Source organism: Buteo buteo, chromosome 2, assembly GCF_964188355.1.
Source record: "Buteo buteo chromosome 2, bButBut1.hap1.1, whole genome shotgun sequence".
Lineage (NCBI taxonomy): Eukaryota > Metazoa > Chordata > Aves > Accipitriformes > Accipitridae > Buteo > Buteo buteo.
The window spans coordinates 903,954-926,321 of NC_134172.1; the positions used below are offsets into that span (position 1 = coordinate 903,954).

The following is a 22,368-nucleotide window of genomic DNA, read 5'->3' on the forward strand; positions in this document are numbered from 1 at the left end:
CCAGGCCTGAGCTTAGGCTCGGGTGAAAGCAGGTGAATTTCTGGCTCAGTCTCGAGCTCTTCCTGACCTTCAGGGCTAGAGCCGCATCCCTGGACCATGTGCCTCCTTCCCTTGCTGAGCCAGCGGCATCTTGGCGCCCGCGGGTTGGCACGGCACCGCTCTGCGGCTTGGCGTGAGTGCCACGTGCCAAGGCTAGCCGCTGGCTGCGGCACCCGGGGTTGTGCGGCACCAAGGCTCTCACAGAGGATGACGGCAGGGATGGCGTTGCAGGGCACCGTGGATGCGGTCCCAGAGGAGCCGCGGTGCTGGCCAGCCCCAGCCGCCGTGCCGGTTGTTTATCCCTGCGTCCGCTTTGCTCCTCTCGTTTTGTTGCAGTTTCATTTATGGTTGTGCTGCTGGCAAAGGCACTTGCCAAAATGCTCCTGATTTTTCCATCTTGTAGCAAAAATGTCTGAAAGGAACAGGGAAAACGTGCGGGATTGGCAGCAAAGCCAGTGACTTGTAGCCTTTTTTAGGGCCAGGAGGGCTGTTCCCATCCGCCAACTCCTGGCTGCTCCCGGCCTCTCCCGGGCTTGTGCTCGGGTCCTCGGCTTGGTTCTCGCCGCCAGATGAGCCAGCTCGGGGGTCAGCAGGAAAACCTCCATCCCTGGGACTGTGGCAGGTTTAGATCCCCCCAGTCATGGTTCCCAGCTCTCCATACGGCATTCCCTGGGCCTCGGCTGCTCCCCATGCCCCCCCAGCAAGGCCGGGCTGCCTGGGGACATCCTTGGCGAGCCCCTGAGGCACTGGGAGCCTGACCTCGCCACAGGGAGCCGAGCCACTGCCCTTCGTACCCCCTCGCCGTGGTGGACATGGGCCTCCTGCCCTGCAGCTGGGGTCAGGGGGGCCACAGAGCCCTCCGGCCCCCCTCACCTGCTCCCAGCCCCGGCCAGGGGCTCTGCCAGCTGCCAGCCCCTGGCCCGGCTCGCAGGGACCACCAGCGCAGCCAAGGGAGCAGGACCGGCGCTGGGCCCGGTTTTCTGTCCTACCGACGGGCAGAGAGCCAGCCGGGCTCCAGGGAGAAGGCCATAGGTGGGTATCAGGCCTCTGTTGTGCAACTGCGGCCGAAGCTCTGGGGGTCTGCGGGGGACGGAGAGCTCCCGCGCGGGGTTGCGGCAGGCTTCGTTACCAATAGCATCCACTGACGAACCCCTCCAGGGAGGGAATCCTTTGCCAAAGAGTCGCCAGCCCTGGGCCCCCCTCACCCCACGGAGCATGGCCCCCCTGTTACAAAAACCCTCAAACCTCCTCCTGGCCCAAACCTGTGAAGGAACAATGTTTTGGGGAGAAAGATATGGGGAGTGGCAGAACCTCCCCAGGCCAGCAAACACCCCCAGCCCATGGTGCTGCCCAGCCCTGCTCCCGGGGAACCCAGGATGCTTTTGCCACGAGCTGTGCCCAGCCGTGCCGCTCACCACACTCCGGTGGGGATGTGGGAGCCGGGGCAGCCTCCCGCCATCCCCCCCTCGTGGCTCAGGAACAGATGTCCCCTGTCCTGTACCACGGCAGCCCTTGGCTCCACTGCCTCCACCAGAAAGGGAGTAACACCAGGTCTATGGCTTCCCAATCACTTCCCCGCTGTCACCCCCGGCCGGCTCCAGCACTCGTGGTCACGGTCCCCTTGAGAAGGGGACATGACCCCACTTGCCCCCTGGGCAGCCCCACCAGCCAGCTCCTGGCTTCGGCAGAGGCTCTGGGAAGGCAGGCGTGGACGGGGCCGATGTTTTGGCATCACCCGGCCCTGGCGCGGCAGGTCTGGGCAACGGAGCGATAGCAATCTCTGCTGCCGGGCATCCTAACCGAGCGTGCTGCCCGACTGCCAAGCGCTGGCAAGCTGCAGCCTGCAGAGAGCTGCTGTGCCGAGCGTGGCTGGCGGGTGCCCAGGGCTGGCCCCGGCCGTGCCACCTTGCCTGTGCCGGGCCCGGTGCCCTCCAACGCGCTCTGCGGCCGCTGAAACTCTCCAGGACACGTCGGTCTGCGCAGCGCTGGGCTTGGTTACGGCCTGGAGGTGCTCGTGGCACATGTGAGCTCCCGGCACTGCTCCGCTGCGGCAGCTGGGAGTGCCACGGGACCACAACGGGCAGAAACGCCTCGTCCCCAGTTGCGGCAGGAGCTCAGGACCAGCGTGGCCCCCGAGCCGGGCACTACACGGCCCACGGTGCCTGACCATGGGCTTGGCCGCTCCTTTCCCCATGACATCCCCGCAAGGGGCTGCAAAGGGCAGCCCTGGTGCTGCAGGCGGGGCGCTGGGCTCTGCTGCGATGAGGTCTGCGCCGCAGCACCCGCTGCAGTCACAGGCAGCCCGTGGCTCAGCAGGGACGGCTCGGGGACCGGTGGCACAGCCGGCTTTGTGCCAGAGTCACTGTCACATCTGCTGTGCGGCCACCAAAACACAGCCCGGCGCTCCTGAGGATGGCCAGTGGCTCTCACTCCGGCACTATCCAGCCACAGCAACCTGCACTGGGGGGGATGTTTTGGGGCTCCCCAGTCCCGGCGGTGGGCAGCTGCCTGCTGGCACGGGCTGCATGGCCGTGCCCGGCACACACAAGCCCATCCCGGTCTGGGAGAAGCCACTGTTTCCATGCAGGCCGGCGTGACTCAGCACCAGCAGCGTGTCCCGGCCCCGGAGCCAGCTGCAATGGCCTCGCCGTGTGTCGGACGAGGGTGCCTCGGCCGTGGCAGCAGCACCGCGCGCACCCGGGGAGCCCAGCCAGTGTGGGGGGTGCTCCTCCCTGTGCAAATGCCCCCGAACCGTGGTGCAGGGGCTTGGCAGCCTTGCTGCCCGCCGGAGTCACCCGTGGGCTCACCGCCCGCGTGCTCGGCACACCGTGGGCACCGCGTGCCGCCGGCTGGGCGCGTGGCTGAGCACCCCTGGCCCCGGCTGCCGGGCATGGGGACGGGGTCTAGGGGGCAGGACCCGGGGGGCTTTGGTTGTTGTCCTGGGGCAAACACACACCGGCTGCGCCGGGGCCACGCAACCGCTCCGTGTGCCGGCGGCAGCGCCAGGGCCCGAGCGGGGCCACGGTGTGGGACCCCTCCGGTTTGGACCCCCGGCGCTCCCCGTCCCGCCAGACCCGCCATTCCCGCTCCCGAACCCCGGCTCGGGCAGCCAGGCCGGTTCCTCTGGTTTTGGGACCATTTGCGCCAAATCCTGGGCCCGGGGGTGGGGAGCGACGTTGCCGTGGGTTGGGGGCGAGCATCCTTCGCGGCCGAGGGGGGGGGCGCAGGTTGTCCCCAGGTAGGGTGGGCGTCCTGCCGGGCCCCAGCCCGGGGGGCGACGCTGCCCGGGGCCGTGGGGGGGGGATGCTGCTGCTGCTGCCGCCGCTGCCGTGCCCGGCTGTGCCGCCCCTCCGGCCCCCCCTCGGGCGGAGCCGCCGCAAGGCCGGGGTGACGGGCGCGGGCGGGCGCCGGTGCGTCAGCGGGGCGGGAGGGGCCGGGCGGGGCCGGCGGGACGCGGCGCGGCGGCGGCTCGGGCAGGTCAGCGCCGGGGGGGGACGGGGACGGGGACGGGGACGACGCGCTGCGGGCGAGGGGGGGCACTGGGGAGCCCCGGGGCGGGGGGGGGGGGCGCGGGGAGCGGGGCCGGGGACTCCCCTGCGCCCCGGACGGACCCTGCCCGGCTCCGCCGCGGCTCCGGCCCGGCCCCGCTACCCCCGCGCAGGAAGCGCCGCGGACACGCGTGGGATCCGCCGGGTCGGGATGCGGCGGGGGAGCCCCAGAGCGGGCCGGGCCCAGCGTCAGGCCGGGCCGGGGCCGTACCCGCGGTGCAGGTAAGGGCGGCTCGGCCCGGCCCGGCGCACTGCGGTGCAGCCCGGCTCCCTCCCGAGGCCGCTTTTGGCCGCCCCCCCCACCCCCCCCAGCGTGGGCCCGGCCCCTCCGGGCAACCCCCCCCCCCCCAGCCCATGGGACAGCCGCCCACCCAGCCGGCCCAGGGCCATGAGATGCCACAACCCCCTTACCGGGGCACGGGGGGGTCGGGGGGGGGTGGGTGTTTGGCGGGGGGAGCACCCGAGGGGTTCGGCGGGTGCTGGCAGTCCCGGCACAGCCCGGTCCGACCGGTTCCCAGAGGTGCCGGGTGCTGGTGCCGGGTGCTGGTGCCGGGAGCTGCAGCCCTCCCTGTCTGCGCTCCCCAGGGATGCGGGTGCCGTGAGCCGGGCAGCGGGCGCCCATGACGGACCTGGCTTCGCCCGCGGGCGAGAACCCCTTCGCCTTCCCGGGCGGCGAGGAGGGCCTGGGGGATGAGAAGGCGCTGGTGATCCACAGCCAGGCGGAGGAGGAGGCGGAGAAGGAGTTCAAGTGCATCCTCTGCGGGGAATGCTTCGGCCAGCAGCCCAGCCTCGCCCGGCACCAGAAGCACCACGCCGGGGAACGCACCTTCATCTGCGCCGAGTGCGGCAAAGCCTTCAGCCTCAAGCACAACCTCATCATCCACCAACGCATCCACACCGGGGAGCGTCCCTACCAGTGCGGCGTCTGCCAGAAGAGCTTCAGCCTCAAGCAGAACCTGCTCACCCACCAGCGCATCCACAGCGGCGAGAAGCCCTTCTCCTGCCAGCGCTGCGGGAAGCGCTTCCGCGAGCAGCGCTTCCTCCTCAACCACCAGCGCACCCACGCCGAGGACCGGCCCGGCGCTGCCGCCGAGGTCCAGCCCGGCGGCAGCCGCTCGCCGGAGCCGCCTGAGGCAGCCGGCGGCCCCTTCGCCTGCGCCCAGTGCGGGAAGGGCTTCAGCTGCAGGAGCAGCCTGGCCACCCACCAGCGCAGCCACGGCGGGGAGCGGCCCTTCGCCTGCCCCGACTGCGGCAAGACCTTCAGCCAAAAGGGCTCCCTGAAGATCCACCGGCGCACCCACGCCGGCGAGACCCCCTTCGCCTGCGCCCAGTGCGGCGAGAGCTTCGCCCAGAAGGTCAACCTCACCGCGCACCAGCGCACCCACGGGGCCGAGACAGCCCTCACGTGAGCCCCCCCCTCCCCACCTCAGCACCCCCTGCCCGTGCCGGCCTTCCTCCAACCACAGGTCCCGGCAGTGCCCATGCCCCCCCCGCCTTTGGGGCTGCCCCGCCAGGGTTCTCCTCCTGTGTGTCCCCCCGGCCGGTTTCCCCCCAGGGTGCTGCAGGAGCACCTGGTGCCCCGCTCACACTCCCTCCTGCAACAGAAAATTCTGTCCCAGGGGAGCTGGGGGTCACTGGACGCTTCCCCAGGGTTTTGGGGCACGGGACAGCCCTGTCGGCATGGCGCAGGGAGCCGCCGGCACGCCTGCTTGGGGCCCACAGCCCAGCCTGGCCACACATGCAGCCATGCCCAGAATGACGGGGTGCCAGCAGCCCCGGCTTGGCCTGGGAACCCCTCTGGCCGTGCTCCTCACCCACTTCCTGCCCCTCGTCCTTCTGCTGGGGTTTTTCTCCTGATGGTCACAAGGCCGGTCCCACCAGCACCAGAAGCCTTGGGCCCTCCCGTCCCCCACGCCAGGAGGAGCCTCGCGCAGTCCGCGTGGTTCCCTGGGAGCCCTTCCTCCCCCTCGCCCGCACCGCAGCCGCACAGCCTCATGCTGCAGCTTAAAGCCCCCAGGCCAGGGCCAGAGACCATGGAGGAGGAGGAGGAGGGAGGTTTCCCCAAGGCATCCTCACACGTCCCCCTGCCCTGCCTTGGCTGGCGTGGCTGTGGTCCGGTGCCGTGAACCCGTTCACCACCCAGCACGGCCGGTGTGCCGGGTGCTGGCGTGGGGTAACCTCTGCTGTGCTTGCTCGCCCAGGGAATGACGGCTGCGACTGCCAGAGCGGAGCCGGATCTCAGCAGCCACCAGCCGCCGGCCACACACCGCCTTTCACAGGGAAGGAGCCGCACCACCACGCTGCCGTGGGCCCCACTGGGGAGAGGAACGTGAAGAGGAGGAGGCAGCGGCTTGCCCCGGCTGCGCGGAGAGCCCCCAGTGGTCCAGAATTCATGCGAAATAAAAATAAAATAAAACACAAAGCTCGAGGGTGGAGACTGCTTCCCCACCGGCAGCAGCTCCGGCACGGAGGAGTGACTGCGGTGAGGCGGGGGGCTGCACCCCGCTGCGGCAAGGCAGAGACTCCCGGCCCAGGCAGCGCAGAGGTCCTGGTGCGGTGCCAGCAGCGAGGAGCTGAAGGACGACCCGGAGGCAGCGGGGAGCACCTGGCCAGGAAGGTGCGGGGTTGGGGCGGCGGGGAGGACCACGAGTGCCTGGTAGGTGGGAAGGCTCCGGTCCGGAGACATGCCGACACCGAACCGCGGTGGAGAGCCAGAGCCTGGCTGGGAGAGGTGAGCCACAGCTGGGATGGGAATACCACCCTTCTCTGCCACGCTGGGCATGTGCGGCTGCAGGCGGGGACCGGCGCATGGCACGGTCCTGGCTCCCGGTGTCGGCGATGTCCCGGTTGCTGCCGAATCCTGAGGGACCTGGGCCAGGGCTCCCTCCTGCAGACCCCGTCCCGCATCCTCGTGTCACCCCTTGTGTGATGCCCTGGGCCAGCCACAGGCTCCAGGACAAGTGTCCGGGGTGAGCGTCCCTGCAAGAGGGACATGTGGCACTTTGCGACACTCCGGCCTTCGCCCCACACAGGCAGCGGCAGCGGCAGCGCTGCCCATCCCCAGGCAGGATGCTCCATGTGGGCAACAAGCCGGAGCAGCAGAAATGCATTTTCCAAACCCAGGGATGTTTTTCCCCCAAACTTGTCAGTCTGCACAGGGCCGTCTCGGCATGGGCTGCCAGCCGGGCTCGGCTCCGGCGGCTGCGGGTTGCTGGCCAGCGCCGCGCTGCCCGCAAGCTTCCCCTCGGCTCCGGACGAGAAGTGAAGCCCCATGCGGGTGCCTGCACAGGGACCCCCCGCGCTGCCCCGTCCCCCCGCCGCTTCCTTTGCCGCTGCTGTGTGGAAATGCAGGTACTTTGATGTGTATCATTAAATGAATTAAAGCCTGGAATATCCTGTGTCTCCATCTCACTAGAAGCTTGTGGAGCATGGGGAGGCCTGCTGGGTCCCCGCACTCCCCGGGTCAGCCTGTCTCCAGGCTGGGCACGCAGGGCAGAGCTGGGGGAGCCATCCCAGCCCTCCTGCCGGTGCTCTTACCCAGCCAGGGTCTCCTGGAGAGCAAGCGCAAACGTGAGAACACGTATTTAGCAAAAAACCCCAAGTTACATTCCATATTTGTGGTTCACAATGTGCAGTAAAGCCAGGAACCGTGTTTAAGTGAAGGCTCTGGGTGTTGCACGGCAGGGGGGTGCTCTGCCGGGCCTGGGGGCCTGGGGAACAGCCGCAGCAGCTGCAAGGGCACATCAAGGCCACCCCTTGCCGAGGACGGAGCTGCTCAGACACCGGCATGACCAGCTCCATGCTGCTGGCAAGCAACGGGCCACGTGGCCTTGCTCTGCAAGGCACCGGCTCCACATGGCTCCTTCCTCTCCAGCACGGCTTGGGGGGGTTTCTCTCTCATGAGTGGGCGTTTGAGCATTGTACCAGCCGCAGCGGGGTTTGCTCCTGTCTCCCACTCACTTTTCCATGCTCTCCAGGCTGCCAAAGGATCCACATGCTGGTGGGACAGTGGTGGAGCGAGACCCCGGCTCACCCTCTCCAGCAAGCCCCTCACAGGCGCCCATTGTAGGCTCTCCTTGCCCGGCTCAGCGGCTGTCGCTGCTGCAGGGCTCGGATGGATCCTGCACCGGGGATCAGTGGAGCATGTGCTGCACCTCTACCATCCCAAGGGAGGGACATAACTGGGACGAGCAGTGGCCAGGAGCAAAGAAACCCCCAACGCAAGCTCTACATGAGCTTGGGGACCACTACACGGGCTCAGGCCAGGCGTGCTGGCCAGTGTGGTGAGCCTGAGCTGTGCCATGAGCTTGGCCATCACTGCCAGCCCCCATTCACCCTGCCCCAGGTGCTGCCAAGCACCCAAGAAAACCTTCTTGTTCTTGGCGCTGCCAGAGCACCGTTCATCGCTGGCATTTTGAGGATAATGTGCCGGAGCAGGTTCCTGGCGTGGCTTACACGGCCGGCATGGGGCGTTTGCTGCCAGTGCGGGGAGCGTGGCTGAAGTTCTGCTCCTGACACATGGGCTGTGGTGGGCACAAGGCTTCCCTTCCATCACGTCCCAGTGCCCTACGGTTGTCTCTGCCCCACAAACCCAGGCAGCACGGTCGCCATCCCGGTATGGCCCCAGCCCAGCGTCTCCCGTCCCTGCCCTGTCCCTTGTCGCTGCTGGGCTCTGCCCTGCCACCCTTGCCGGTTTTACGTCAGTGGTTCCCCTTTGCCCAATGCCCACCCTCGCGCAGCTGCCTGCGCAGAGCACTCGCGCTGCCAGTGGGGAAAAAAATCACCAGTGGAACAGGGCCCCCACACACCCCAGGTTGTGCACACGTGTCAGGGGCAGCCCCATGTCCTGGGGTTCCTGAAGTCTCTGGGATCTCTGGTTCTCTGGGACCGTGTGGCCCTCGATCTCTGGAGTTGCTGGATCCTTGGCCATGCCTGCGTGGATGGGAATGGGGCAACAGTGCCTGGCAGCAGAAGTCACAAACATCTGAGACCCCAGGGCGGCTTCAGGGGAAACCCCAGTGTCACGGGACAGGACACCTGCCCCACCAGCAGGACGTCACTGCCCCAGCCGGGCCACGCTGGGATCTCGTGCATGGGCAACGTCTTGCTTTCTCCTTCTCACCCCCTTAATTTCCAGTAACAGAAGCTGAAACTTGGACTCTTCCCCGTTTCGGTGCGGTTTGGTGCTTTTGCTGCACCTGGCCGCGGCACCCACACCCTGCCAGGCCAGCAGAGCCTGGACATGCGAGACCCCACAAACGGAGGTGGCACCCAGGGTCCCCAGCGGTGCCCGAGGCCAAGCACGTATCCTCCACGGTGGGAAATGGGTCCCTTGGGGAGACGTCAGCCCATGAGCCAGCTGCCAAGCAGTGGCTGCCTGGCAGAGCCGTGCTGGAGCAGCACACCCCGGCCCCACAGCAGCACCGCTTGACCCCCAGGGACATGCAGGACCCCCCTTTCCACAGGGTACTCGTGCCAGAGAAGCTCTCACAGGGCAGCCCCATGGGAGCACCATCAGAGGCTCCTGTTTTCATCCCAGAGCAGCCCACCCCTTGGGGTACGGCTCCAAGGACAGCGGGGCTGTGGTGGCCTCAGCCAGCCTGGGCTGCGCTCAGGAACTGCTGCAGCCTGTAGCTGGGGCTGGCACTCGCGGTGGCACTGGGAGTATGGCACAGGCACCAATGGTGGCATGCAAAAGTACCAGGAGCGCTGCACAGGCACCGACGGCAGCGTGCAGAGGTACCGGGAGCGCTGCATGTGCACCCACAGCGGCGTGCAGAGGTACCAGGAGTGACCCAGGACTCCGGGGCACACCAGTCCTGCCCACCCTGCAGCTTTTGCTTCTAATTGTAAATGTCAGACGTGCGGCCGCGGGTGGGAGGTTTGTGGTCAGTGCGGGGTCGCAATATGGGGTGAGGCGAGGGGCAGGCAGGAAGGGGGGGACTCTGGTGAGCCTTCCCCCCGCCTGCTGTGCGCTCCAGCTGTGCCTTTTTAGGGCCCATCTTCCCACAGCACAGGCAGCATTTCGACACCCCATAGCCTCGTGCCGTGGGGAGAGGCCGGTGCCGCGAAGGGTCTGCGTGCCGCCCCAGCTGCAGCGCGAGGACTTTGCCACAGGCGGCCACTGTCATCGCCGCTGCCGCTCTGTGCACGAGCAATTTGCAGTGGCTCTGAGAGTCTCCAAGGGGACATGGTCTCTGCCACCCCCCAGCTCTCCGCCTGCTCGCCCAGGAAGGAGCCTGAGCCCCAGGCCAAGCCTTGCTCTCGTGCGCAGAACAAGACCCTGTCCGGCCTCGTTCTGTGCACGAGCAGAGAGGCACCAGGAGAAGGGACGAGCTCTGCGGCTGCAGGGGGGAACTCTTGCCTTGGCACTGGCTCCAGCCAGGCAGCACGAAGGTACCGGGCTCGAGGGGCAGGGGAGGGAGATGTGTGAGATTTTATGCTGGCTGGAAGGTTTTTTTGAGGGGAGGAAGGGAGTTCAGGCATGCCCGGGCAGCCAGAAGAGCCGTGCAGGGAGGGAGCTAGTTTCTCCCTGCTGAACTCCTGCCTGCACAAAGCTAGTGCAGTGCCTGTTTTGCAGGCAGGAAGACCTGAGTGGGAGGGCAGGCTGTGCAAGAGAGCACTTCAAAGGTGTCTGTCTGGAGGATGTTACTGGTGTCCCCGGACCCCCCAGGCAGCCCCGAGCACAGTCTCCTGGGGGGACAGCCCATGCGGACACCCCAGGGACCTGGCACAGGCAGCACGTTGGTGCTAACGGGAGTTGTGTATGTCTGCTTTTGTCCGTGCAGCGTGGCTGTGGCCATCCAGCATGCTCTCATGCCCAGGCTGCCCAGGGAAGGCAGGGGCTTGGGGATGAGGCTCCTCCTGGTTGTGAAGAGTGGGGCAGGGAAAAGTGCCACCAGCAACACCCTCCTCGGAGAATGCGTGTTCAAGTTTGCGACCGAGCTGGTGATTGTGAGCTGTGTGCAAGCACGAGGGTGCTGCGATGGCGAGGACATCGCAGTCACTGACACAGCTGAAATTTTTGATCCAAAGGCTGCCATCTGTGAGGTGTACAAAGAAATTACTCAGTGCATCAGGCTGTCCTCCCCAGGCCCCCATGTGCTGCTGCTGGGAACCAATCTGGGCCAATCCATCAAGGAGGACAAGGAGGCTGTACAGAGACTGCAGGACATTTTTGGAGTTGATGATTTGAGGTACACGATTATCTTACTCATGCAGAAGACCTGGCAGGGAGGTCGCTGCACAATTACCTGCGGTATTGTAGCAACGGAGTGCTCCAGGACCTGATCCTGCGCTGTGGGAGCAGGTACTGCAGCTTCAACAACAGAGCAGTTGGTGCTGAACAGGACCAGCAGGTCACCAAGCTGATGGGGATGGTCTGCCACGTGGTGCAGAAGAATGGGGGTGAGTGGTAGAGCAACGACGTGTACCTGGAAACCAGTTTAATGGAAGAGAAAGTGGAGTATCACATGGGGAGGTACAAAGCAGAGAGGAAAATGAGGGAGTGGTCCAGAGCTATGCCATGCAGGATAATTGTGGGTTGTGGGATAATTCTCCTTGTTCTTCCTCTGTTTTCCCTGATTTTCCTTATTTTTCCTGATTTCCTTATTTTGTGGTAGCGATGAATCACAGAGTCACAGGAACATCAAGGCTGGCAGGGACCTTTGGAGATCATCTAGTCCAAGCCCTGCTCAAGCAGGGTCCCCCCAGAGCTGGTTGCCCAGGACCACGTCCAGTTGGGTTTTGGACACCTCTAAGGATGGAGACTCCACCACCTTTCCGGGCAGCCTGTGCCAGTGCTCAGTCACACTCACAGTGAAAAAGTTTTCTGATGTTTAAATGGAATTTCACATTTCTGTCTGTGCCTATCACCTCTCGTCCTGGCACCGGACACCACTTGGTCTCCATCAGGTGAGGAGAGGATTCCCCCTCAGCGTCCTCTTCTCCAGGCTGAACGGTCCCAGCTCTCCCAGCCTCTCCCCATCTGTCAGATGTTTCAATGTCCCAGTTGTCTTTGTTGGACCCGCTCCAGCATGTCCACATCCATCTAGCACACAGAGCCCTCTGCTCCATGGACACATGCCACTCTCCAGCCGCAGGAGTCCTCATGTAATGACCACATGTTTCCGAGGGAGATTATAAACTAAAATACTTCAAACCTGCCATGCCTGGCCTGGCACCATCCCACCGCAGTGCCATGTACAGCCCCAGGCACCCTGATTTACTGCTGTGCATGCAGTTGCTGCTGCCACTGCTCTTGGAGACGCCACCAAATGCTTGCTTGTCATGTGTGATGGAGACAAAAAGGCTGGTTTGGAAGGAAGAGGAGAAATGGCAAAAGACCTTCCCTGCCAGGCCAGGTGTGCGAGGACGGCTGTGGGACCTGTCCTGTTCCTCAGACCAAAGCAGTGCCTGCCCCAGGGCATGGTGTTGGGACCTGTCACCCTTCTCCTGCCACTGGTGTCCATCGGGGAGCTGCAGCTGGAGTCAGCCAGGCAGGGGACATTTTGTTTTCCTCCCCAGGTCAGTGAAAATAGCGATGAGGGAAGACCCATGCAGACAGTCTGGGCAGTCTGGCAGGGCCTTTCCATCAATGCCTGCGGCACTGGCGTCTCTCCCTGCTGTCTTGGGGCTTTCAGCTCTGTCCTGCAGTGCTGGTCCTAGGGGTATGAGCATGGGAGATGACAGCAAACTCCTCCCAGGTCCAGGCCAGCTCATCTGGGTTTGCCCTGCAATGCAGTTTCATTACAGCAACTCACCACAGCTGCGGATGCCTTGAGGGTCAGCAAAAGACTCCACAGAGCTCAGAGCATCAGCAAAGCACCAGGGTAAAAGAGGGGGTCCTTCCACAGGGTTCTGCTGCAGAGTGGGAAAGTGATGGGTCTGTGTGGGGCCATGGCTGGGGCCACCGCCTGCGGTGGCTCCAGGAACAGCACTGGGGGTGCCTGATGCTCGTGCTGGAGATGCCTCTTGAGCCAGGGTATATTGGATTTGCATGACAAGGTTTCAGTAGCAGGGGGGCTACAGGGGTAGCTTCTGTGAGAAGCTGCTAGAAGCTTCCCCCGTGTCCCATGGAGCCAATGCCAGCCGGATCCAAGACGGACCCATCACTGGCCAAGGCCAAGCCCATCAGCAACAGTGGTAGTGCCTCTGGGATAACAGATTTAAGAAGGGGGAAAAGTTGCTGTGGGACAGAAACTGCAGCCGGAGAGAGGAGTGAGAACATGTAAGAGAAACAACCCTGCAGACCCCCAGGTCAGTGAAGAAGGAGGGGGAGGAGATGCTCCAGGTGCCAGAGCAGAGATTCCCCTGCAGCCCGTGGAGAAGACCATGGTAAGGCAGGCTGTCCCCCTGCAGCCCAGGGAGGTCCACGGTGGAGCAGATCTCCACCTGCAGCCTGGGGAGGACCCCATACCGGACCAGGGGGATGCCCGAAGGAGGCTGTGACCCCATGGGAAGACCACGCTGGAGCAGGCTCCTGGCAGGACTTGTGACCCTGCGGGGGACCCACGCTGGAGCAGTCTGTGCCTGAAGGACTGCAGCCCATGGAAGGGACCCACGCTGGAGCAGTTTGTGAAGAACTGCAGCCCATGGGAAGGACCCACACTGGAGAAGTCCATGAAGGACTGTCTCCCATGGGAGGGACCCCATGCTGGAGCAGGGGAAGAATGTGGAGTCCTGCCCCTGAGGAGGAAGGAGCGGCAGAGACAACGTGTGATGAACTGACCCCAACCCCCATTCCCCACCCCCCCTGCGCTGCTGTGGGGAGGAGGTAGAGAATTCGGGAGTGAAGCTGTGCCTGGGAAGAAGGGAGGGGTGGGGGGAAGGTGTTTTAAGATTTAGTTTTATTTCTCATTACCCTGCTCTGATTTGATTGGCAATAAATTAAGTTAATTTTCCCCAAGTCGAGTCTGTTTTGCCTGTGACTGTAATTAGTGAGTGATCTCTCCCTGTCCTTATCTCGACCCACAAGCCTTTCGTTATATTTCTCTGCCCTGTCTAGCCAGGGAGGGTAGTGATAGAGCAGCTTTGGCGGGCACCTGGTGTCTAGCCAGAGTCAACCCACCACACAGGGGAAGTCCAGCCCAGTGGCTCAGCAGGAAAGCAGCCCAGGGTGTGAGCCTTCTACCAAAGGTCCATGAACAGGCTTTTTCCATGGATGCAGTGAGTTCTGGGCATTGCAGATAACGAAGCTCAGGGCAGGCGAAAGGAAGCACAGATAACCTTGGCTTTTGCACAAAGGGCAGCTCCCCCTCCTCACCCACGGCCCAACCTCCCTAAACAGCCCACGTTGCCCAGGTCTTCTGAGAGGGAGGATGCCCTTCTCCTGCTGTGGCCCAGGACACCACCACCCCCCCCCAGTACAGTGCCTGCTGAGTTCACAGGGCTGAAACTCCTCTGCTCCCTGGGGAGCAGGGACTGGTTGCCCTCCGCCTGAGCCTCCTGGGGCTCAGCATCACAGTGAAAAACAGTTGTATATGGAACCAGTTACAGCCCTTGACACAACTGGGAAATGCCATCATAAAACTAACAGACAGAACAAACCATAATTAAAACAAAAAACTGGGACAAGTATTGCATTTCTAAACCCTGAAAGATATGGTCAGCCCTGAAGTGGTCAGGCAGTTGGACTAGATGATCGTTGTAGGTCCCTTCCAACAGAACTATTCTATTTCTATTCTATTCCAATTTCCTTTCTGCAAAACAAAGAATTAAATACGGCTTAAATAATCAGAAAGTATGTGGAAGACTCACATGACAAATTTAGAGGGAAATAGCTTTAGAAACTACATTGGAGTTAAAATAAATGAATTTCCTTCTAAAAACATTCAAGCAGGACAGAGAACTGCTTTTTCATTTTGTCCTGGTTTTGGCTGGGATAGAGTTAATTGTCTTCTTAGTAGCTGGTATAGTGCTATGTTTTGGATTCAGTATGAGAAGAATGTTGATAACACAGTGATGTTTTCAGTAGTCGCTAAGTAGTGTTTAGTCTAAGTCAAGGATTTTTCAGCTTCTTGTGCCCAGCCAGCAGGGAGGCTGGAGGGGCACAAGGAGTTGGGATGGGACACAGGCAGGACAGCTGACCCAAACTGGCCAAAGGGATATTACATACCATGTAACATCATTGCCAGGGTATAAACTGGGGGGATTTGGCCGGGGGGAGGGGGATCAATGCTTGGGAACTAACTGGGCATCAGTCAGTGAGTGGTGAGCAATTGCATTGTGTGTCACTTGTTTTGTATGTTCCAATTCTTTTTTTATTATTATTGTCATTTTATTATTGTTCCTGTTATCATTATTATTTTCTTTCTTTCTGTTCTATTAAACTGTTCTTATCTCAGCCAACAAGTTTTACTCTTTTTTTCCCGGATTCTCTCCCCCATCCCAATGCGGGGCGGGGGGGGAGTGAGTGAGCAGCTGTGTGGTGCTTAGTTGCTGGCTGGGGTTAAACCACAACACATTCTTTTGCCCCAGATATTTGTAGGGTGCAGATAACCACGAGAAGTTGATGTTCCTGTAATGACCTGGTGTGTACTACCAGTACAGATAAACTTGAAGTTTGTTAAACTACCATTATGGAAATGCAATTAAAATTTCCATCTTTATTGACTTTCAGTTCTCATTTGGAAAGAAACATTGCCCAAGCCTTGTTCATGGAAATCATAACCCACACCCTAAAAGCAGGTATTACAAGCTTTTTTGGGTTTTTTTCCCCTGGAATAATAGCAGCAGAATTTAAAACAATTTACCAAAGGCACCTGTGCATTTTGTCCTGGAGTTTCAATGTTGCAGCTTCTGATGGTTATGGTTTTTCTTCTCCAGATACAACGGCTGGAATTTAACCATTGCCTGTGAAGTGTGGCAGGGCATGTTAGAGAGAATGTGTGTGGGAAGAGATTTCTCTGAATTGCAAATCAGCTGTGCTGAACAAACAGCCTTGTATCGGCTGTCACTGAGGAGCCAGTTCTGCTCTCTAACAGCAGAAACTGCACAATAATCACAGAAATGGGAAGGTATGGAAAAATATCACCTCCTCCCTATGGGATGCGTTTTTAGTTGGGTACTTCTTGTCCCCACTGCTCTGTGCCCACAGCCAACACATCAGCTCTGTCTTCCTCCTCCACACAAGAGCAGGGCTGCCAATTTTCCTGGCTCAAAGGACTGAAGAGGCTTTTACTAGAACAAGTTTTGCCTTCAAAGTTGCCAGGTTGGGCGTCCACACACCAGAATATAAAGGCTATTCATGAAGTAGCTGCACCTCCGGTAATGCTGGGCACTCGAAAACTCTCTCATTTCCCGTGCGAAAACACTGAATCCTGAGGTCCATCTAGTGGCTGCTCCCTGAAGGCTGAGCTGGTGGCAATTGTGTATTAGGGGACCCAAGGAAGGGGCCGAGTGGGGCGCAGATGGAAAGAAGAGGGTGCAGCCATTAAACACCATCCCCTGTGGAACTAGGGATGGAGCTTGGCACTGCGAGGATGCTCCAGTCCCCTGCCACCGGCACCCAGTCATGGTCCTGCTGTTACAGGGATAAAGAGTTGCTGCGCAGCAGGGGCTACGGCACAGACAGAGCTGTCAATAAGGCATAAGCAGAGAACATGGCCCAATTCCCAGAGCAGAGGGAATAGGAGGGCGACTGGATCCTTTCCACTGCTCCTGTGTAACCAGTGGATGCTGCAAAACCATCCTCACACCGAGATATCTCTGCAACCTATGTAAACTTCACCTGAAAATTAACTGGAAAACCTAGTGAAGGAGGAGGAGGAGGAGGCAAAGAGTTCTGTGTTCATGTAGAGAGCGGGTTGGGTTTGTTTAGCCTGGAGAAGAGGAGGCTGAGGGGAGACCTTATCGCCCTCTACGGCTACGTGAAAGGAGGTTGTAGCGAGGTGGGGGTCCGTCTCTTTTCCCAAGTAACAAGTGATGGGACTAGAGGAAACGGCCTCAAGTTGTGCCAGGGGAGGTTTAGATTGGAGATTAGGAAAAACTTCTTCACTGAAAGGGCTGTCAAGCACTGGAACAGGCTGCCCAGGGAAGGGGTTGAGTCACCATCCCTGTGGGTATATTTAAATAGACGTGTAGATGTGGCACTTAGGGACATGGTTTAGTGGTGGATCTGGCAGTGTTAGGTTAATGGTTGGACTCGATGATCCTAGCAGTCTTTTCCAACCTCAATGGTTCTGTGATTCTGTGACATGGGTAGAGACCCCCCCATCAGTGAGGTTTCTTAAGGTGAAAGCATCACCATGGCTCAGCAGGCACTAGCGGTGGGGCAAAGTGAGCCCCCACACCTCCCTGGCCTTGCCGGGATCCTGTTGCATGCAGGGGTTGTGCCTGGGAGCTGTGCCTGCCTTCCTGAGCCTGGAGGCAAAACAACCCCAGTTCCCCCAGCTGCCCCTCATAAGACTTGTTCTCTAGACCCTTCAGCAGCTTTGTTGCCCTTCTCTGGACACACTCCAGCACCCCAATGTTTTTCCTGCAGTGAGGGGGCCAAAACTGAACACAGTACTCGAGGTGCGGCCTCACCAGTGCCGAGTACAGGGGGATGACCACTGCCCTGCTCCTGATGGCCACGCTATTTCTGATACAGGCCAGGATGCTGTTGGCCTTCTTGGCCACCTGGGCACACTGCTGGCTCCTATTCAGCCGGCTGTCAACCAGCACCCCCAGGTCCTTTTCTGTCGGGCAGCTTTCCAGCCACTCTTCCCCAAGCCTGTAGCGCTGCATGGGGTTGCTGTGACCCAAGTGCAGGACCCGACACTGAGCCTTGTTGAACCTCATACAATTGGCCTCAGCCCATCGATCCAGCCTGTCCAGATCCCTCTGTAGAGCCTTCCAACCCTCTGGCAGATCAACACTCACACCCAGCTCGGTGTCATCCACAAACGTTCTGAGCGTGTTCACCATAAAGAAATAATTAGCAATAATTACTGTAGACCATGATTACTAAATAATAAGCAATGAGGTAAATCCCACCGGATCTCTGAGCGGGGGGCACACGAGCCGAGAAGGCCGCACCGGAAGCCGCCCCGACAGACCAATGGCGGCGCCGCTGCCGATCACGTGAGGGGCGCGGCAGGCGCGGCGCTCAAAATGGCGGCGCTCAAAATGGCGGCGCCGCCATCACCGCGCTCATCCGGCCGAGCGCGGCCCGGCCCGGCCCCGCCCCTTTGGGAAGCTGGGGCGGGTCACGTGGGCACTCGACCTCACTTTCCGGTCGGCAACAGACACCTTTTCTTTTCCCGGAAGAGGCGTGGCTCCGGCCGGAAGCGCGTGGGGGAGCGACGGCGGGAGAAGCGGGCCGCGCCGCTTCTGCCGGGGGGGTGGGGGGGAGGCCTACGTCACGTGGCCTACTTCCGGCACGGAGCCTTGCGGGTGGCTGGCGCACCGGAAGCGCCGCTTTGAGGCCCCGAGCGGCGGCCCGGCGGGGAGCAGGCCGCCCGCCTCCTCCCGGGCGCCATGGCGGGGCAGACGCAGGTAGGAGCCGGGCCCTGGCGGAGGGTGGCCCGGACCGCCCTCCCCACCACCGGGCCCCTCGTTGCCCGGCTCTGCACGGCCCTCCCCAATCCCCCTCAGGTTTCTCCGGGGCGGCTCCTGCTGCTCCGCCCCCCCGCAGCCGCCATCATGGATCTTCTGACTTCCTCCCCCCCCCACATTCCCCTCCCCGTAACATTTTTCCCCCCAGCCCCCCCCAACACATCCCCTCCCTAGCCCCCCCCACTACTGTGCAGCCCTCTGCTCCCCCCAGCCCCCCCCATGACCTTGCCCCCCCCCCCCAGCCACTCCTGTTGTCCCTCTCTTTCCACAGCCACGTGGCTGAGCGAAACCAGAGCCCCTTCCTACCTGCCCGATGGGGCGGCTGTCCCTTGGGTATTGGCGGGCTGGGCCGCTCAGGGTCACCGTGGGTTGCTCTGGCTGCTGGATGCACCACGGGCTGCCCTGAGAAGAGACCCGAGTGCCAGGCAACATCTCTCTAAGATGTCATTTTCTGAAAAGACATAATTCCCCCCCCGGGTGCACAGCCTCCTGGGGAAGCATTGTGCATTGGCGCTTTAATGCTCACGTTCTGGTGGCTCTCCTGGGGGTGGAAATAGCGCCTGGAAAATAAAACCTATACGAAACCCTTCTTCCCCGTGGCTGTGCGCCTCCACGCATGCAATCCTTGTGTAGCAGGAACCGGTGACCTTCGAGGACGTTGCTGTCTATCTGAGCCACGCAGAGTGGGACGCCCTTGCAGCAGGGCAGAGGGAGCTGTACCGCACTGTCATGCTGGACAACTACAAGCTCTTGACATCCCTGGGTAACCTGCGGTTTTAACTCCGGGGCTCAGACGTCAGCCGGGAGCGGGGCACGGCTGGGGTGGGGGGGCTTCTGTCATATTTGACTCCATCAGAACCATGCTGCTTCCAGTGCTTTGTGGGGCTGATCAGTGTGTTTTGAACTATGGCTACAGGGTTGGGATAACTGCTCCAAGCACCTGCAGTCCTGGGGGAGTTTAGTGTTGGAAAAACACAGTATTTGGGTTCTCTTTGAGCTGGTGGCCGCCTCTGAAAATGTAACTGCAGGCGAGCTGCCTGCCCTGAGGTCAGGCGGGGACCTGGCGGGGGGTCATGGCCATGGGCCAATGACTCTGTCCCCTCCCCTGGGTGCTCAAGCTGCAGCGGGGCAGGAGTAGCACATACCAGGCAAGGCGCAGGGGAACACACCCATCAGAGGACAGCAGAGTTCCCTGAATGAGTAAGGTCCCTTCAGAGGACTTGCCTGCTGCCACCAGGACAGGACAGAGATCTCTGTTTACCTGCATAAAGGGTCTGAGCTGGGCATGTGGAAGGACATCCCATGCCCTGGAGCTGCTTCTAGGATGAGCAGCAGATAATCCCTTGCTGGGAAAGCCTGTCAGCGGGGCTGGGAGTCGGTTCCCGTACTCCCATCAGGGCTCTGCCCTTGTCTTTGTAAATAAATTAATCTCTGGTAGCAGCTCCGATGTCTCTCGTGCTTTTTTCCATGTTTCGGTGTTCTTTCTGCTTGGGCTTTTCTGGTCATGGTGGAGTGCAGCCTGGGGTGTCACAAAGAAGACCTTCATTTTCTCCTGTTAACAATGTATTCCTACAGTTTGTACTAGAACAACATGCTCTGCTCTACCCCCCAGGCTACCCAGGCCCCAAACCTGACGTTTTATACCGGATAGAGCATGGGGAAGAGCCATGGATCTGCACACCGCAGAGCCCAGTGAGGTGGGATGGACCCGACAGCCCCTCTCCAGGTGAGCAGGAACAACCCAACCCCCATAAGACCACTTACCTTGACAGGGAGCGGTGGCATGTTCCAAAGGCCGCCCCAAACTCCTCTTCTCTGTAGCTGTGACCAGCATGTCTCTGGGGTTCCCACTTATCCTCCTGTCCAAATCCCTCCCCTCCTCACTGCCTGTTTTGAGGCGTCTCCCCCGTTTCCCTCTGGCCCTGCAACCTTCCCCACACAGGGCAGCAGCAACATCAAAGGGAAACAGGCTGCCTGCCTCCCCGTGCAAAGGCTGCAGCTCCGCAGAGACATTGCTGATCTGCTGCTGCTTTTACCCATCGACCTGCCGAGAATCCTTCCCTCTTTCAGTCACCCATAAGCAGGGTTGTGGCTTTCTGGCTGCTGGCGGCGGACTGGGCTTCCTCCTCTGGCCCTGTGGCTGTGGAGCAGAAGGACTTCTTCTGCTGGGAAGGTGACATCTGTCTGGTTTCCCTGCAGGACACGATGGGGACGTGAGCTGGCTGGAGGAGCCTCCCTCAGGCTGGTGGCCTGGTGCTGGTGGACGCCATGCGCTGGAGGAGAGGATGCAGACCCCCTGCTGTGGTGAGTCCTGGTCCCCCTGCTTCCTCACCACCAGGCTCTGGAGCAAAGAGCCCGAGGTGGGCTCCAGCCCCATCCCTGTCCCCAGCTGCCCGTGCTGTACCTGGTCATCACTGCTAGGGCTCCTCCCACCCCTGTGCAGGTAGCATCCCTGGGCAGGGCTTGACTCTCCTGCCCACCCAGGCAGAGGTCAGGGATGTGGAGCCCAGGCAGCCCCTGAACTGGGAAGAATGGATTTTTCTCACTGGCTGTCAGCATCTCCCCCGTTCCTTCATCGTGGTCCCTCTCTCCCTGTCGCCATCACAATGCCCCAGCCAGGAAGAAGGCAAACTCTTCCCAACCCTCTCTCAGCAGGAGGACGGTGTGTGCAGTGGCGCCTCCGGTGTAGAAGACTGCTGAACAAGTTCAAGTGTCTTGGGGATAGGAGCGAGCTGCCAGCAGAGGCGGCCAGCAGAGGAGTGGAGGCAGTGGGAAGTGGAGACCAGGCACAGACGGTTTTCTTGCCTGGGAAAGAGGGAGAAGTAGAGGATAAACAAGGGGTCAAGGCAAATGTGACACAAAGCAGAGGATCCCCACTTCGTCCGGTGATGGAACAGCAAAACAAAAAGGCAGATCCTCAGAAGCACCTGCGTCGTAGCCGTAGGAAGAGGTTTCAAAGGAATGCCCAGAAGAGTCGATACGCTTTGAGAGAAGTGACATTTCTCCGGAGAAAGAGGAAACTGTCTGTCAAGGATTTGAATGAGACTATTTTGAAAGACCACTGTTACTGTGTGGTGAGTGAGACACAGTTCTTGCGTTGCACCCCACATCCATCTCCTCTGAGAGAACACGACTACTGCAGGAACCGCCAGGCTGGTGTCTTGGCACTTAAGGACCACGAATACTGTCACATGCAAAGGATTTGTTATCAGGGCAGAGTTAATAAAATTGTTCATCTTACTGGTAAGGCTCGGGCCATGCTTCACAGGCTGGCAAAGCAAAAATCCCAAATCAGGCGAATCATCAGGAAAGCCAAGCGAATTATGTGGCCTTCCAAGCCTTGTGCCAACAAGACATTAGAGTTTTCCCAGGGTTCTTCTAGTGCCGGCTGTCTTTCTGAACCCACTGTCCCTCCTGCTAAGGCAGAAGACGACCCCACGAAGGGAATGTGTGGGGCATTTTGTCCTCCTGCAAAACAGGAGACTGTGCTGTCGCAAGGGGGCACGTCAGAACCACTTCATGCCCCTGTGGTGTCTTTTGAACCCACGGCTGCACCCCCACCCTCAAATGCTGCTGCGGAGGTGAAGAGGGAAGCGACACACCCCAAGGTGTACGTACACTGCGAGACGCAGAGGACACAGCTGATCCAGAGCCCTGATGCTAAGGAAAATGTTGGAGGACATGAACTTGTTAATTCAAATTACATATCACTGCATGATGCATATAAAATGGTGATGCAGACTGTCAAACACATGTTGGACTCCGTATGCCATAACTTTGAGCTCTGTGGCTACTCTCAGTGTAAGGATATCTGGCCCATCATCATTCAGATAGACAGCTGATCATCAGCAGAAGGTCAGCAGCGACTCGTGGGTGTTCGAGGTGAACAGTCAGGACCTTCTTCCCTCCAGCAAAACCCACTGAAGTGATTTAAGAGAAGAAACACTGTAAAAGGTGTACGGAGCGGATTAGTGGGTATAAAACTCAGTATGGGGCACCTGCTGGGGAAACTGGGATTCTCTGGAAGGCTTCAGGGAAAAGGCTAAGGGAAAGGGGAAGGATCAGTGTGCATAAAAGGAGGAAGCATGGGAAAACGGGGCAAAAGGGGAAGGATGGGCAGCTGCGTGTGAGCAGGCAGCTGGTAAGTAGGTTTTCTGGCCGGATGGTGCCTGGTCACTGCGGTCTTCCCCATCTTGTCATTAAACTATATTAAATTACTGTCCATGTTGTCACACTTTCAGAT

At 60.6% G+C, this 22,368-nt stretch overlaps 3 protein-coding genes across 5 annotated transcripts; all 3 read left to right on the top strand.

Moving 5' to 3' along the window:
* The first annotated feature begins 3,463 nt into the window (after positions 1–3,463).
* Positions 3,464–6,971, top strand: LOC142038200 (uncharacterized). Of its 2 annotated transcripts, none has more exons than XM_075043385.1 (3): positions 3,464–3,516; positions 4,173–4,992; positions 5,789–6,971. In XM_075043385.1, the coding sequence occupies exons 2-3, from the start codon at positions 4,208–4,210 to the stop codon at positions 5,793–5,795; spliced, it is 792 nt and encodes a 263-aa protein (XP_074899486.1). In that variant the 5' UTR covers positions 3,464–3,516; positions 4,173–4,207; the 3' UTR covers positions 5,796–6,971. The 2 variants fall into 2 exon arrangements, with proteins under 2 accessions (XP_074899486.1, XP_074899496.1); XM_075043395.1 differs by lacking the exon at positions 3,464–3,516 and adding an exon at positions 3,648–3,809.
* A 3,468-nt stretch (positions 6,972–10,439) lies between these two features.
* On the top strand, positions 10,440–17,993 carry LOC142028574 (GTPase IMAP family member 5-like). The gene is given in 3 exon segments (XM_075022414.1): positions 10,440–10,794; positions 10,797–11,125; positions 17,838–17,993. Coding segments are annotated over 3 exon segments (840 nt in total).
* Positions 17,914–22,341, top strand: LOC142038111 (uncharacterized). Of its 2 annotated transcripts, none has more exons than XM_075043159.1 (5): positions 17,914–18,065; positions 18,759–18,888; positions 19,738–19,851; positions 20,325–20,429; positions 20,778–22,341. In XM_075043159.1, exons 1-5 carry the CDS (start codon positions 18,048–18,050, stop codon positions 21,965–21,967), a joined length of 1,557 nt encoding a protein of 518 aa, XP_074899260.1. In that variant the 5' UTR covers positions 17,914–18,047; the 3' UTR covers positions 21,968–22,341. The 2 variants fall into 2 exon arrangements, with proteins under 2 accessions (XP_074899260.1, XP_074899267.1); XM_075043166.1 differs by having other exon boundaries at positions 17,921–18,065; positions 18,762–18,888.
* The last annotated feature ends 27 nt before the right edge of the window (positions 22,342–22,368 follow it).